The sequence below is a fragment of the Aulostomus chinensis genome, chromosome 4 (genome assembly GCF_037954235.1).
Source record: "Aulostomus chinensis isolate RoL2024-O1b breed Wild chromosome 4, RoL_Achi_v1.0, whole genome shotgun sequence".
Taxonomy (NCBI): Eukaryota; Metazoa; Chordata; class Actinopteri; order Syngnathiformes; family Aulostomidae; genus Aulostomus; species Aulostomus chinensis.
The window spans coordinates 16,648,523-16,660,611 of record NC_141323.1 but is presented as its reverse complement, the minus strand read 5'-3'; the positions used below and the strand labels follow the sequence as shown (position 1 = coordinate 16,660,611).

The 12,089-nt window shown below is 44.3% G+C and overlaps 1 protein-coding gene across 2 annotated transcripts in view; it reads left to right on the top strand.

The window, feature by feature from the left end:
• cacna1c (calcium channel, voltage-dependent, L type, alpha 1C subunit) overlaps positions 1–12,004 on the top strand; it is a 191,661-nt gene extending 179,657 nt beyond the window's left edge. The window contains exons 35-51 of one of the 2 annotated variants that reach the window (XM_086202096.1): positions 362–427; positions 674–765; positions 2,025–2,187; positions 2,756–2,883; positions 2,973–3,069; positions 3,457–3,559; positions 3,807–3,908; positions 4,047–4,174; positions 4,354–4,494; positions 5,638–6,002; positions 8,577–8,705; positions 8,792–8,916; positions 9,401–9,498; positions 9,605–9,701; positions 9,859–9,967; positions 10,052–10,220; positions 10,299–12,004. In XM_086202096.1, the coding sequence (XP_086058222.1) occupies positions 362–427; positions 674–765; positions 2,025–2,187; positions 2,756–2,883; positions 2,973–3,069; positions 3,457–3,559; positions 3,807–3,908; positions 4,047–4,174; positions 4,354–4,494; positions 5,638–6,002; positions 8,577–8,705; positions 8,792–8,916; positions 9,401–9,498; positions 9,605–9,701; positions 9,859–9,967; positions 10,052–10,220; positions 10,299–10,808 (2,622 nt within the window). In that variant the 3' untranslated portion in view covers positions 10,809–12,004. The remainder of the gene's footprint in view (positions 1–361; positions 428–673; positions 766–2,024; positions 2,188–2,755; positions 2,884–2,972; positions 3,070–3,456; positions 3,560–3,806; positions 3,909–4,046; positions 4,175–4,353; positions 4,495–5,637; positions 6,003–8,576; positions 8,706–8,791; positions 8,917–9,400; positions 9,499–9,604; positions 9,702–9,858; positions 9,968–10,051; positions 10,221–10,298) is intronic. The other variant, XM_086202095.1, reaches the window with a different exon arrangement.
• The last annotated feature ends 85 nt before the right edge of the window (positions 12,005–12,089 follow it).

Genomic DNA, 12,089 nt, shown 5'->3' with positions numbered 1-12,089 from the left:
GTGTGTATTGGCTCCTGGCTAAATTTAAGAGAGCAGCTTGTATTTTATGTATGAGTTTTTTTTACTCCTTTGTCAGATGATTTACACTGAATTGTTTTTGGTGTTGTGCCCCACAGGGTTGCAGCTCTTTTCATTTTCATTTAAAAAAAACAACAAAAAAAAACCTCTCTTATTGCCTGTTTGAAGAACTTATTACCCGTTACTTTTGAGGTTAATCAACCCTTGCAACAATAATTTTCCTAAATCAGATCAAGGCTAATTTGGACGCATGCCGTTGGATGTGAATGAAAAAAAAATGGACTGCAGCCTTCGTGCAGGGTAAAGATGACTTGTCACTGATCTGTGTGTGTTTCCTCTTCAGGCTCTACCCTACGTAGCTCTGCTTATAGTGATGCTCTTCTTCATATACGCTGTCATCGGAATGCAGGTAAGCTGTCGTCCTGTCTCGCCGTGTCCGTCCCTACATGGTGTCGTCTCCTTTTCTCTTCTAGCTGGCCTTCGTGAGTCTTCCCCCACTTACAGTGTTTGGTCTCTTTTCTCTCACTCTTCTACCTTTCTTCTTCTCTCCATCTGCATCCCCCCCCCCCCCTCCATGTTGGTGCGACACTTTGTTTTTGTCACTGCTGACGTTATATTCCGTGTGCTGTGACTGCTTCCTTCCCCTCCCGTGCAGATGTTTGGTAAGATAGCGCTACGGGACCACACGCAGATCAACAGGAACAACAATTTTCAGACGTTCCCTCAGGCGGTGCTGCTGCTCTTCAGGTGGGGAAGAGTTATACACTCATTATCATTCGTCGCTTCATTACCTTTCCTCTCTCTTCTCCTCCCTCATGCCTCTTCTTTTTTAGCATTTCTCTTTAAATATAGCCTTTGGCTTATTGATTTTTTTTTTTCTCAGTAGGTTAATTAAAAGTCAAAATATCTATAGATTCAGTGGATTGGAGCTAATGCGGAAGAATGTTTGGACCGTAAGACTGCCACTCAGACAAGACTTGAAAGTTCCAACTGCTTGTCAGCAGCTTTAACAGCATCCAAACTCTCTGCACAGCTTTATCGACACCCAGAATCCTCTCTGTCCTGTGTGGTTGCGACCAGGTTAAGATTCCATACAGGGGACAAGGACTGCAGAAAACTGAAAGGATCAGTCAAACATATTCAACTATTGACATATATCAAAATAGTTTGGCAAGCAGCATGTTGGACATGGGAAAAAAGTTTGAATTCTTTCACGTTTTGTTTTTTCTTTTTGGATCAACCCCTTCGTGGAATTGTATTTTGATAGAGTCGAGCTTCCCGTCAGACAGACATCATACTGGAAACGTTGGACTTGAGTCGCGCGATGAATAATGACACATATCTAGATGTCAGATATATTTATAGTTGGAGATATCTACTGCTGTGGATATAATCTGTTCAAAAAAATATTTGTAAAAGCTCATAAATCATATTTTTACCACACTTACCTCATCTTAAACAGAAAACAGTGAACAAAAACAAGGAGATTTGAGTAAAACTGGGCCGATTTGAATACCAGCCATCAGCCTGATACTAATACATATTTGGGAAAAAAAAGTCAATTATCTGTAAATATCAATGATGTTTCAATGTGATCACAAAATTATACCCGCAAAAAATAATCCCTCATTAAAACAAGTCCTGCAGAATTGAAAAGAATGGAAGACCATCTTCAGTTCAACAGATTCAAACATGTAATGATATTTCTCTACAGTTGCTTTTTTAAATCCACTTTTTCAGGAAATAATCCGACTCTGATGACCTTTTTATATGAAGTTCTAACATTTGTGCATCTGTGTGTCTTTGTGTTTACCTCTCTGTACGTCGTACGTTTGTTTGCGTGTGTGTGTATGTGTGTTTATGCATAAATGCACATGAAACTTAATGTGCCGACGACCACACCTCGTGCATGCACGCGTTACCCTACATGTATACTTGCATGTGTACATCTTTGCCCACGTTTGTGCGGGTGTGTGTGTGTGTGTGCACGCGTGTCTGTCTACCAGATGTGCAACAGGTGAGGCGTGGCAGGAGATCATGCTCGCCTGCACATCCAAGCGGCAGTGTGAGAAAGGATCGACCAATGAGAACAGCACGTCCACGGAGGACTGTGGAAGCCAGTTTGCCATCATCTACTTTGTCAGCTTCTACATGCTCTGTGCCTTTCTGGTGAGTCAGACACAGAAGTAAATGTCTTGTTTTCTTTTTTACTTTTTTTTTTTGGTGCCCCTTTTAAACGTGAGAGTATTTTTAAAAATAAGAGCTGCATTAAATACTCGAGAAACAAAAAGTACCGCATTGTAGTGACAACCAGAATTTTTCAGTTCATCCTTGAGCCCCGCTGGATATTTGTGCCAAATTTGAAGAATTTTCCTCAAGAAATTTCTACAGATATCACATTTATGTGCAGTGACAGCAACTTTGCCCTTTGACCACCAAAATTATTGCAGTTCATCCTCAAGTCCCAGTGGACACTAAATTTGAAATTTAAGGCGTTCCTGAGGTACCACTTTAACGAGACAGCCAAAAACTTAACGTAGCCAGTGTAAGAAGATGTAGAAATAAGGCAAATTGGTCAAAAAATGTTGAAATTATTAAATGAATAAGCAAGATATCAAGACCGTTTTTAAATTTTGACTATATCAACAAATAGGGAGTATTAAAGTGTCGATGAATGCCACGGATGTTTCTAAATTGTTCACACAATTTAAGATCGTGTGTGTATAACTGATTACAGATCATCAATCTGTTTGTGGCCGTCATCATGGACAACTTTGACTACCTGACGCGTGATTGGTCGATACTGGGGCCACATCATCTCGACGAATTCAAGAGGATCTGGGCTGAATATGATCCAGAAGCTAAGTACGTTAATAGAGAAGTGGTGTCATACATCTTTGATCTCTCGCAGGAGGAAAAGTGAGTCGCTAATATCATGCTGATGTTGTTTCCAGGGGGAGGATAAAACACCTGGATGTGGTGACTCTGCTCCGAAGAATCCAGCCCCCCCTCGGGTTCGGAAAGCTCTGTCCACACAGGGTCGCGTGCAAGGTAAACACACACTCACACAATCCCACAAAGATGGCGTGAAGGCTACAAAGCAATAAAAATACAATGTATTATCCTACTTCGTAGAGCAGAATTGACACCTTTACTTGTCAGTTTGCCAAATACACTCATCAATGTGATGAACGAGCTCATAACACCTTCTGCAGTGACTCAGATGGTGGACTGACAACGGGTCGGACATACAGGAAAAATATTTAATATTTTGAGACTGACATGTCTGCAGGAGAATTAGCAGTGTCCCAAATGTCAGAATACAGACTTGTGATCCAATGAACTGGCAGCTGTCTGTGTATCGTGGCAGCTGAGAGGGAAATGGTCGAATTCATAATTGTATTCATTTAAGTTTGCATTACTGTGTGTCTCTTTTAGCGTCTGGTATCGATGAACATGCCTCTGAACAGCGATGGAACTGTGATGTTCAATGCCACACTGTTTGCACTGGTCAGAACTGCACTCAGGATCAAGACAGAAGGTGAAACACACACACACACACATATTAATTCTCAAATCTGTTCCGTTGTCTAAAAACAATCTTACCAACTATTTGTAAAACTGATACATAAAACACGTACCAATATTGTGCATACAGCAAGAGCAGTGATAGTTTTTTTATATTTTTTTTAATCATTCCAGTGTCACATTTTTAGCCGGTGCTGGTTGGAAGCATTTCCGAGAAAAATCAGAACTTGTGTTACGTGTGGTTGTGTGTGTGTTTGTAGGGAACCTGGAGCAGGCCAATGAGGAACTAAGGGCCATAGTGAAGAAGATCTGGAAGAGAACCAGCATGAAACTCCTGGATCAAGTAGTGCCCCCTGCTGGTGGTATGTTATCTCCGCAGCACAACTTTTTTGGACGTGGCAATAACAAGCTTTATGATGATCCCTCTGCAGCCTCATTTGCACCAGCGGTTGCACTTCTACTTACATTTGTATTTTTGACTTCTTTTTTTTTTTTTTCAGATGATGAGGTTACAGTTGGGAAGTTCTACGCTACCTTCCTCATTCAGGAATATTTCCGCAAGTTTAAGAAGAGGAAAGAACAAGGACTGGTGGCCAAGGTGCCTCCCAAAACTGCCCTCTCTCTGCAGGTACAGGCCCACTCTGGATCATAAAGCTGTGTCTATTTGTTAAAATTCAGAAGTTGTATACTGTGTGTGTTTGTGTGTGTGTGTACTGGATTGCATGTGCAGAAAAAAAACAAAAAACCTTTTTGTAACTATAGAAAGAGAAATATGTGTGGATACAGAATTGTTGTTTTTATGTGTAGGCGGGCCTGCGGACATTGCACGACATCGGTCCAGAGATTAGGAGGGCCATCTCTGGAGACCTGACTGTGGAGGAGGAGATAGATAAAGGCCTGAAGGAGCCTGTTTCGGCTGCTTCCGAGGACGATATCTTCAGGGTAAAGGTCGGATTCACACACCCTCACTCACTCTCCAAAGACAGAGAGAGAAAGAGTGAGAGAGATGATCCACGCCAAGCAGCTTGAAGCTCCATGTGGATGTACACTCTTGCATGAGCTTCAGAAAGGAACCTTAAAACGCACCATTTCCACCACACAGCTTGGCTGCAAATACAAAATTAAATGTAGAGGATTTACCAATGCAAAAACAGTTGCCAATGATCACAAAAACAATCTAAAGAAATACTTAAAAACAGCTTTCTAATGCTCCTTTACAGAGAGGCGAAGCTTAAACTCAGTTAGATTTGCTGGTTATGCTATCTGCTAGCCGTGGTTATTTTTGCCTTCATCTTTATATTTGCAGACTTTCTTTGCTAGAGTTTATTTATTCTGTTAAACATGAGAAAGCACACACCTCCGAGAGGACAACAGGGATACAGAGTATGAATACAGTGTCGTTAAAATCCATGAATTCATTTTCTTCCGAACCACCAAAAACAGATCTACCGGGGTCGCAATCCAGAACGAGACCTGTACCATCTCCGAGAGCCTAATACCAGTGGCCTTGAACAATCGTCAGGGTTTTTTTTTTATCTATATTTCCTGGCTAAAGTTAATCAGTTGTTCCTCGTTTAAAATTAAATTAAAATCAGTCAGTTTTTGAGACGTCCTGCTAGCAACCACACGCCGGTGATCACATGACCTCCTTGGCTCAGATTAGAGGTCAGAAATCGTTTTACATGAGTGTAAGTATATTTGAAGTGAATGGGAGATAAAAACTACACTGTTTCTCTGTAACAACTGTCTGTAGTGTCTGAGGATTTTTAGATACATTGCAATTCAGACCTCTGCCTCAACAAGAGTGTGTTGGCTTTGCAAATCCATCCTGGCTGCAAAACATTTTGTTGCTGCAAGGAATGAATGTGACAGTGAAGTGTTTGACACTTGACAGAATCCTTCTTCCTCTCCCACTATTCCCATCTTTTTGCCTGTCTTCTCCTCTACCCCTCCCACTGGCCCTCTCCTATTTCTACATATCGCTGTATTTCTCTTCCTCTTTTCTCCCTTATTTTCTCTTCAAATATCTCAATTTGTGTTCCCCTTTCTTCACTCTCTGCCCTCTCTTTCATCTTTGCTCCGATCTAACAGCGAGCAGGCGGGTTGTTTGGCAACCATGTCAATTACTACAACCAGAGTGATGGCCGCGGGTCCTTCCCACAATCCTTCACTACTCAGCGTCCCTTGCACATCAGCCAGAAGGGTTCACCCTGTGAGGGTGAGAGCCCATCCCACGAGAAGCTCATGGACTCCACTACTTTCACCCCTTCCTCTTACTCTTCATCGGGCTCCAACGCCAACATCAACAACGCCAACAACACCGGCATGGCTGGGGTAGCGACGCAGGGCATCAGTCGATTCCCAAGCCCATCCATCAGCACTGTGGACGGGCATACAGGACAACCACTAACCCCTATCCTGCTGCCAAGATCAGCGTGGTGCTTCCCTCCAAAGAGGTGAGTGCAGCCAAATCTCAGTTCAGCTACATCTCATTAGTTGATGCTCTTTTGAATAAAGGAAAGAAAAATTGATGGTTTTCCTCCTAGTCTCTTCCATGTCCTTTCACTTTTCTCCCTCCTCTTCTCTTTCCCTCTCTTTTTGTTTCTGGTGGCAAGCAGGACGTGTTTTTATGACACCCTCATTCGGTATGTTGCCAGGGGACAGCGACAACATGTGTGTGTATTGTGTCAGTCCCCGCCCCCTGCCCCACAAAAAAAGGTCTCATCTTGCTACATTAGATTGCATAGCTGACAAAGTGCTGTAGAGACACTTGTTGCTATGCACACTCTGCTTTAGTTGCTATACCAAAATCCAGACTACACGCTGCTATAATTAATCTGCTGCCGAAGCCGTAGATAGACTGTTTGGTGAAACCAGACCAAACCCTTCCTATCAAAGGCTTTCACTGCTGCTGTTTTATCGTCTGTCAAGGCAGGTCTGGGTTAGACGCAACGTCAGGTCCTTGTCTGTAACCTCTGGAGGACATCTGAAAGCTCATACTTGCCAGCTTTTGAGAGGGAGATTCCTCAGCACGTAACTGTGGAAAATGTAAATAACACAATTGTACGGAACAAGTTGTGTATGTAAACGCACTTACACTGCGGGGAAATGTATATCCGTCACCAGGAGATTATGTCTTTGTTGACCCCTCTGATCTTTCATTTTGTATTACAACCGGGTCACATCTCCACAAATAAACAGGCCCGTGGCAAAATAGCACATATCTGATGATAGCCGTGACATTTTCTGATACTCTGAGTCTTTTTGTACTGAATGAGCAAATGGCCTTTGCATTAGCAACTGCTTAAAAAATACATATAAATTCAAGAGATGTTTGCATATATTTGTGAAGCACTTATGATCGCATGCCTTCGTAAAGGGCAGGTTTTACTATCCCTGTTCCCATATAACCAGTCGATTCATTCAAGAAGTATAAGCTTGCTGATGTCTTTCTGTTTGATTTAGAATCAAGGTAACTCTCATGTGCCAAGTGGAGTGAGTTTCATCAAACTGTCCCAGCCAGGTTCTATAAAACACTGTTCTAACCCAGAGTTTGCTGCAGGGCTCTTAAGGTAGCTCTGGATTAAAGGGGACATGGTGACATTTAGATACTGTATTTTGTTTTTCTTCACCAGAAGCATCTTAGCTAAAGTTGTATTTCATCAAAGAAAATATTCCAGGGTTTGTTTAGACTCGGTATTGATGCAAAACACAAGTATTAGCAGATTGTTGTCGAGATCTGATAGGCAAAACAGTCTGGTGAAGAAGAAAATATCAAAATTCAAATGTCAGAATGTCTCTTTAAAGTAAAAAAGAGATTAGATGAATCATAAACATCTTTGGAATACAAAGAGAATGATCATTTGAAAGTTTAGATTCCAAAATTTGACCTAGTTAGCTTCTCAAACATCTAATCAAGCAAAGAGTATTACTATCATGCTTTTTTCTCAAACATCAGCTGCTGCAACGCACCATGTTAAAGTGACACTTAACCCCAAAAATACATTTTATGTGTATATTAATGCATATTTTTCTCTCAGGTACTCACAAATACATTTTGTTTTTTCACAGCTGTATTATTTCTTAGTGTCTCCTGAATGCAGAAAGAGCCAGGAACACCTTTATATTTAGCTTAAAGCTAATCGCAACCCAACTGACTACCGTATTTTCCGCACTATAAGGCGCATAGGATTATAAGGCGCACCTTCATTGAATGGTCTATTTTAAAACCGTTTTCATCAAGAGGGCGCACCGCATTATAAGGCGCATAGAATAGAAACTACTGTAGTGGCTGGGGTTACGTTATGCATCCACTAGATGGAGCTGCGCTAAAAGGAATGTCATCGGATTATCAGGCGCACTGTCGGTTTTTGAGAAAATTTAAGGCTTTTAGGTGTGCCTTATAGTGCAGAAAATACGGTAACGACTGACAGCAGCAAAGCTTAAACTCGGTGACGCACTTTGGAGTTTTGTAAACATTTTGGGATAGTTTTGAAGTTGGTTAGCGTTAAGCTAAATATGCTAGGCTGGCTATTTCTTGCTTCCAAGAGACACAAAGTAGTAGTGCAGGGAGATGCATGTTTGAGAACTCAAGATACCTATTTTTTAGTACTTGAAAGCCAAAATTCTTATTTTAGGTGAAGTCTGACTTTAACTGTCTACTTCTTTGTCTTTTAAAGATGTGACCAGATATTGCCTTAAATGCTACCCTATTTATCATTTTGCTCTAAAAACAAAACAAAACCTAATTCTTTGTGCTCCTCCTTCAGCTTCTTCTTGTTATCCATCTTCCTTTTGCGATACGTAATCATTCAACCTCAGTGGGTCTCAGCAACCCTCACCAACCCTGACACGCCACCCCCCCCCCCCCCCCCCCCCCCCAGCTTTACTCTTTTGCTAATCAGCTGCTTCTTTTTCCTGTGTGTGTGTTCACATCCGTCTGCTTACGTGTCGAATCGTCTGTGGTGTGTGTTTATGTTCATTTTGTGTCTTTGTATGTTCGCTCGTATGGTGGTTTTACTCATTCGTAGCTCGGACTCAAGCGACAGCCGTCTGCCGATCATCCGAAGAGGCGAGGGGTCAACGGAGGAGACGTACGATGAAAGTTACGGCGATGAAAGGGAGTTCCACGAAGACGACCATTCGCTCTCCTCTGACATGTACTGCTAAAACACACACATAGCAATTAGTTTTCAACTGATAGTATTGTCATTAACTCCTGTGTCTGTGTGTGTGTTCCCGCTAGGCTGGTGTATCATGATGAAACATGTAAGCAGCTGACTCCCATGGAGGAAGCCGAGGAGGTCGAGGACAGAAGAGAGAGAGCGTGGCAGTCGCCTAGGAGAGTCTTCCTCTGCCCCACTTCTCTGGGTGCGTAGATGTGCAAAAACATACAAATAATGAATTAGCGCATCTTATTTATTTATACGACTATCGCCTCTTCCTTAATTGCTTTTAGATTCTTAGTAATTGCACAAATATATCAACAAATGCATTAGCATTTTATGGCACGGAATAAAAGAGTTAACAGTGGATGGGACATTCCATTTTCATTTCCTTTTTTTAAAGCAATATGAAATTTAAAAAATAGTATTATTATAACCTTACATCATCTTGAAAAAAAAAAACTCATCACACCATTGTTTCTGCACACTCTTGCAAGGTGCATGCAATTACTGGGCGGGCGGAACTCTGCATAACATCTGCTGCAAGGTCCCCAATGGGTGATTTGTTTTGCAACAAGCCCTTCCGTGATTGCATTTGCTGAAAATGAAGTGTGACTCTCCCGTGTGTTCCCAACACACACCTGCACATACAAATGACCCAACAGTATTGTGGTGTTTGTGTTGGTCAGGGCGGAGATCGTCCTTTCATTTGGAGTGTCTCCGGAGACAGTCAAGGCCAGACGTCTCCCAGAAGACAGCTGTACCGCTGCACCTTGTACATCATCAGGTAGAAGACAACCACGTTTGTAGATGTTGAACTGCAGCTAAACCTCCATTCAACTTTCCCCTCCTTTGTCTCTTGCGACCGTTCCCGGCTCGTTTCCTTCGTCCAGGCTCTGGCAGTAGCTGGGTTGAGTCCTCTACTAAGGAGGAGTCACTCACCGACCCTCTTCAGCCGGCTGTGCTCCACACCTCCAGCCAGTCCCACAGGTACGCACTCACAGCTGTGCACACATAAGCAACCACACAGCTGTTTGTCATGAGTACACAATGTGCACTTCACCACAAATAGCTGTGTCAAGTTGTAGCTGCGTTTCAGCTTTGACAGGTTTCCTCCTCCTTTACTCGTTCTGTTATTGTTCTCCAGGCCATGGCAGTGATGCCTCCTACCAGCGAGTTCCTTCTCTGAGGTTAGAGGGTTCCAACTCCCATGAAAAGCTCAATACTAGCTTGCCCTCTGTCAACTGTGGGCCCTGGTAAGACTAAATATCCCTCTTAAAAGGGCAGATACAAGTTCCAGCTCAAGTGTTCAGAATTTAAGAGAGACGTGTCGCCCGTAGGTATAGTGACAGTAATGGGAACAGCCGGGTAGCCAGTCCTAGCCCCACCCCCAGCGTGTCGGTGACTAATCAAAGAGCTCCTCGGCCGGTATCGCTCACAGTTCCCTCGCTACTGGGAAAAGACTGTAGCTCACTGTCTCACGGTAGCGCAGGCAGTCTGGTGGAGGCGGTAAGTCTTCTACTTGCTACTCAACCTGCTGTCCCTTCATCTAACTTACTCTTCACCTCACATTCTCCACCTTTCCAGGTGCTAATATCAGAGGGTTTGGGCCAGTTCGCCCAGGACCCCTCCTTCATCGAGGCAACCAAGGCCGAGTTGGCCGATGCCTGTGACATGACCATCGAGGAGATGGAGCATGCGGCCAACAACATTCTCAATGGCAACACCAACACAAACACCACGTCCAGCACCTCCTCCACCTCCCAGCACAGCCCCAATGGCAACGTCCTCCCCTTCCACACAGCAGCAGCGGCCTCTAACAGGGACCGAGCGGTCAGCTTGACTCCCAGCGAGGATGGCGGAGAGGCCGCAGGAAGTAGAGGCTCTGTCCACGGGCCATCCTCAGTGGAGGAGCGGCAGGAGCTGCTAGCAGGGGTGAGAGGACAAGAAGAAGAGGAGGAGGAGGAGGAGGAGGAGGAAGAGGTAGGAGAGAGGGAGGAGGGGCACCACAGAAGCTCAGTTGTGATTGGAGGAGCACGGCAGAGGAACAGCGGACTTTTGGAGGATGAGGATATGGAGTGTGTGACGAGTTTGTAAGCGTCTGCTGGACGGGTTCAATCGGCTGACTGGGCCCTCTGACATCATCAGCAACTGACGCTTGTCAGTGCTGGATAACAGCGCCGCGGCTGGCTCTGTTTGTCCCCGCCCCACACACACACACAAGCAAACACACACACACAAACATTGTCTGCCTCTCTGCCAGACGTATTTGCTCAGAACAATGGCGGCCAGTGACGCAACCTTGAACACCTGAATTTTTTGGTTTGTATGTTTGAATGTTTGTAGTAAAGTATACCACACTATACTCTATATTATCTGAGTGTGTGCTTGTGTGTGCGTGCGTGCGAGTGCTTACAACCTACGGTTTATCTCTGTACACACATTTGTGTGTGCGTGTGTTCTCCACACGTGTCTGAGTGTGTCTCTAAAGTGCCTCACAGTTTTTTCATGTTTTCAAAGTGTGAAGAGCAGAGATGAGCAAAAACAACAAAGGAAAGAAGAGATAAAGGAAACAACAGAGGCAGGAAGTCCATATATGGATTTGCTGCAGTCAGTTTAGTGTGTTTATTGTTTTCATTTATTTACGTTAGTGTTGTGTTATTGTTGTTTGTCTGGCCGCCATGAAGCCAGGAAGGGGACAGCAGACCAGCTTGTGGGAGGGTGTCAGTTAAGAATTTCAAGCTGACCACACCCACTTGAGGTCACAGGTCAACTCCTCCTTCTTGGCTCACTGATGATGAAGCGCTGTATTGAGTAAATGGGGACATGGAAAACCCTGTTTGAAATCTCACTTCTCCTCCTCTTCCAAAGCTAAGGAACCTTGGAGCACAGCCCTGCCAGCCTGGGGGTGGGATAATGGTAACACACCACCCCCAGCCAAAGGGGGGAAGGATTTGAGGGACGGACCAGCAGCTGCAACACGACGGCTGTAGGGGGCTACAGGCAAAGACGCTCTCTGGCCAACAGGAAGCTTGTCAACTCTTATCTGCAGCTGAGAGACAAACTCATCCTGACCTGGCTTCCTTTTCTGATTTTCCTCATTTGGCCACACCCACTTCCTGTCCCAAGCAGGAAATGGGAGGAGCATTTTAGTGGCTAAGCAGAGACAGCGAGCCCCCTTTTTCTGCCTCATACCTCGCCGTTCCTCTCTCCTCCCTCTCTCCTTCCTCCCTCCTCTTAGGTTATTCCACCATGCCTCTCCTTCCATCGCTGGGGTTTTGCTTTTTCAGCCCTCCGGGGGGGGGCAGGGGGGGTGTGGGCCGCACATGTCGAACGGGGCAAACGAGACGGAGGGTGAGGAGAGTACGGGGGGTGACA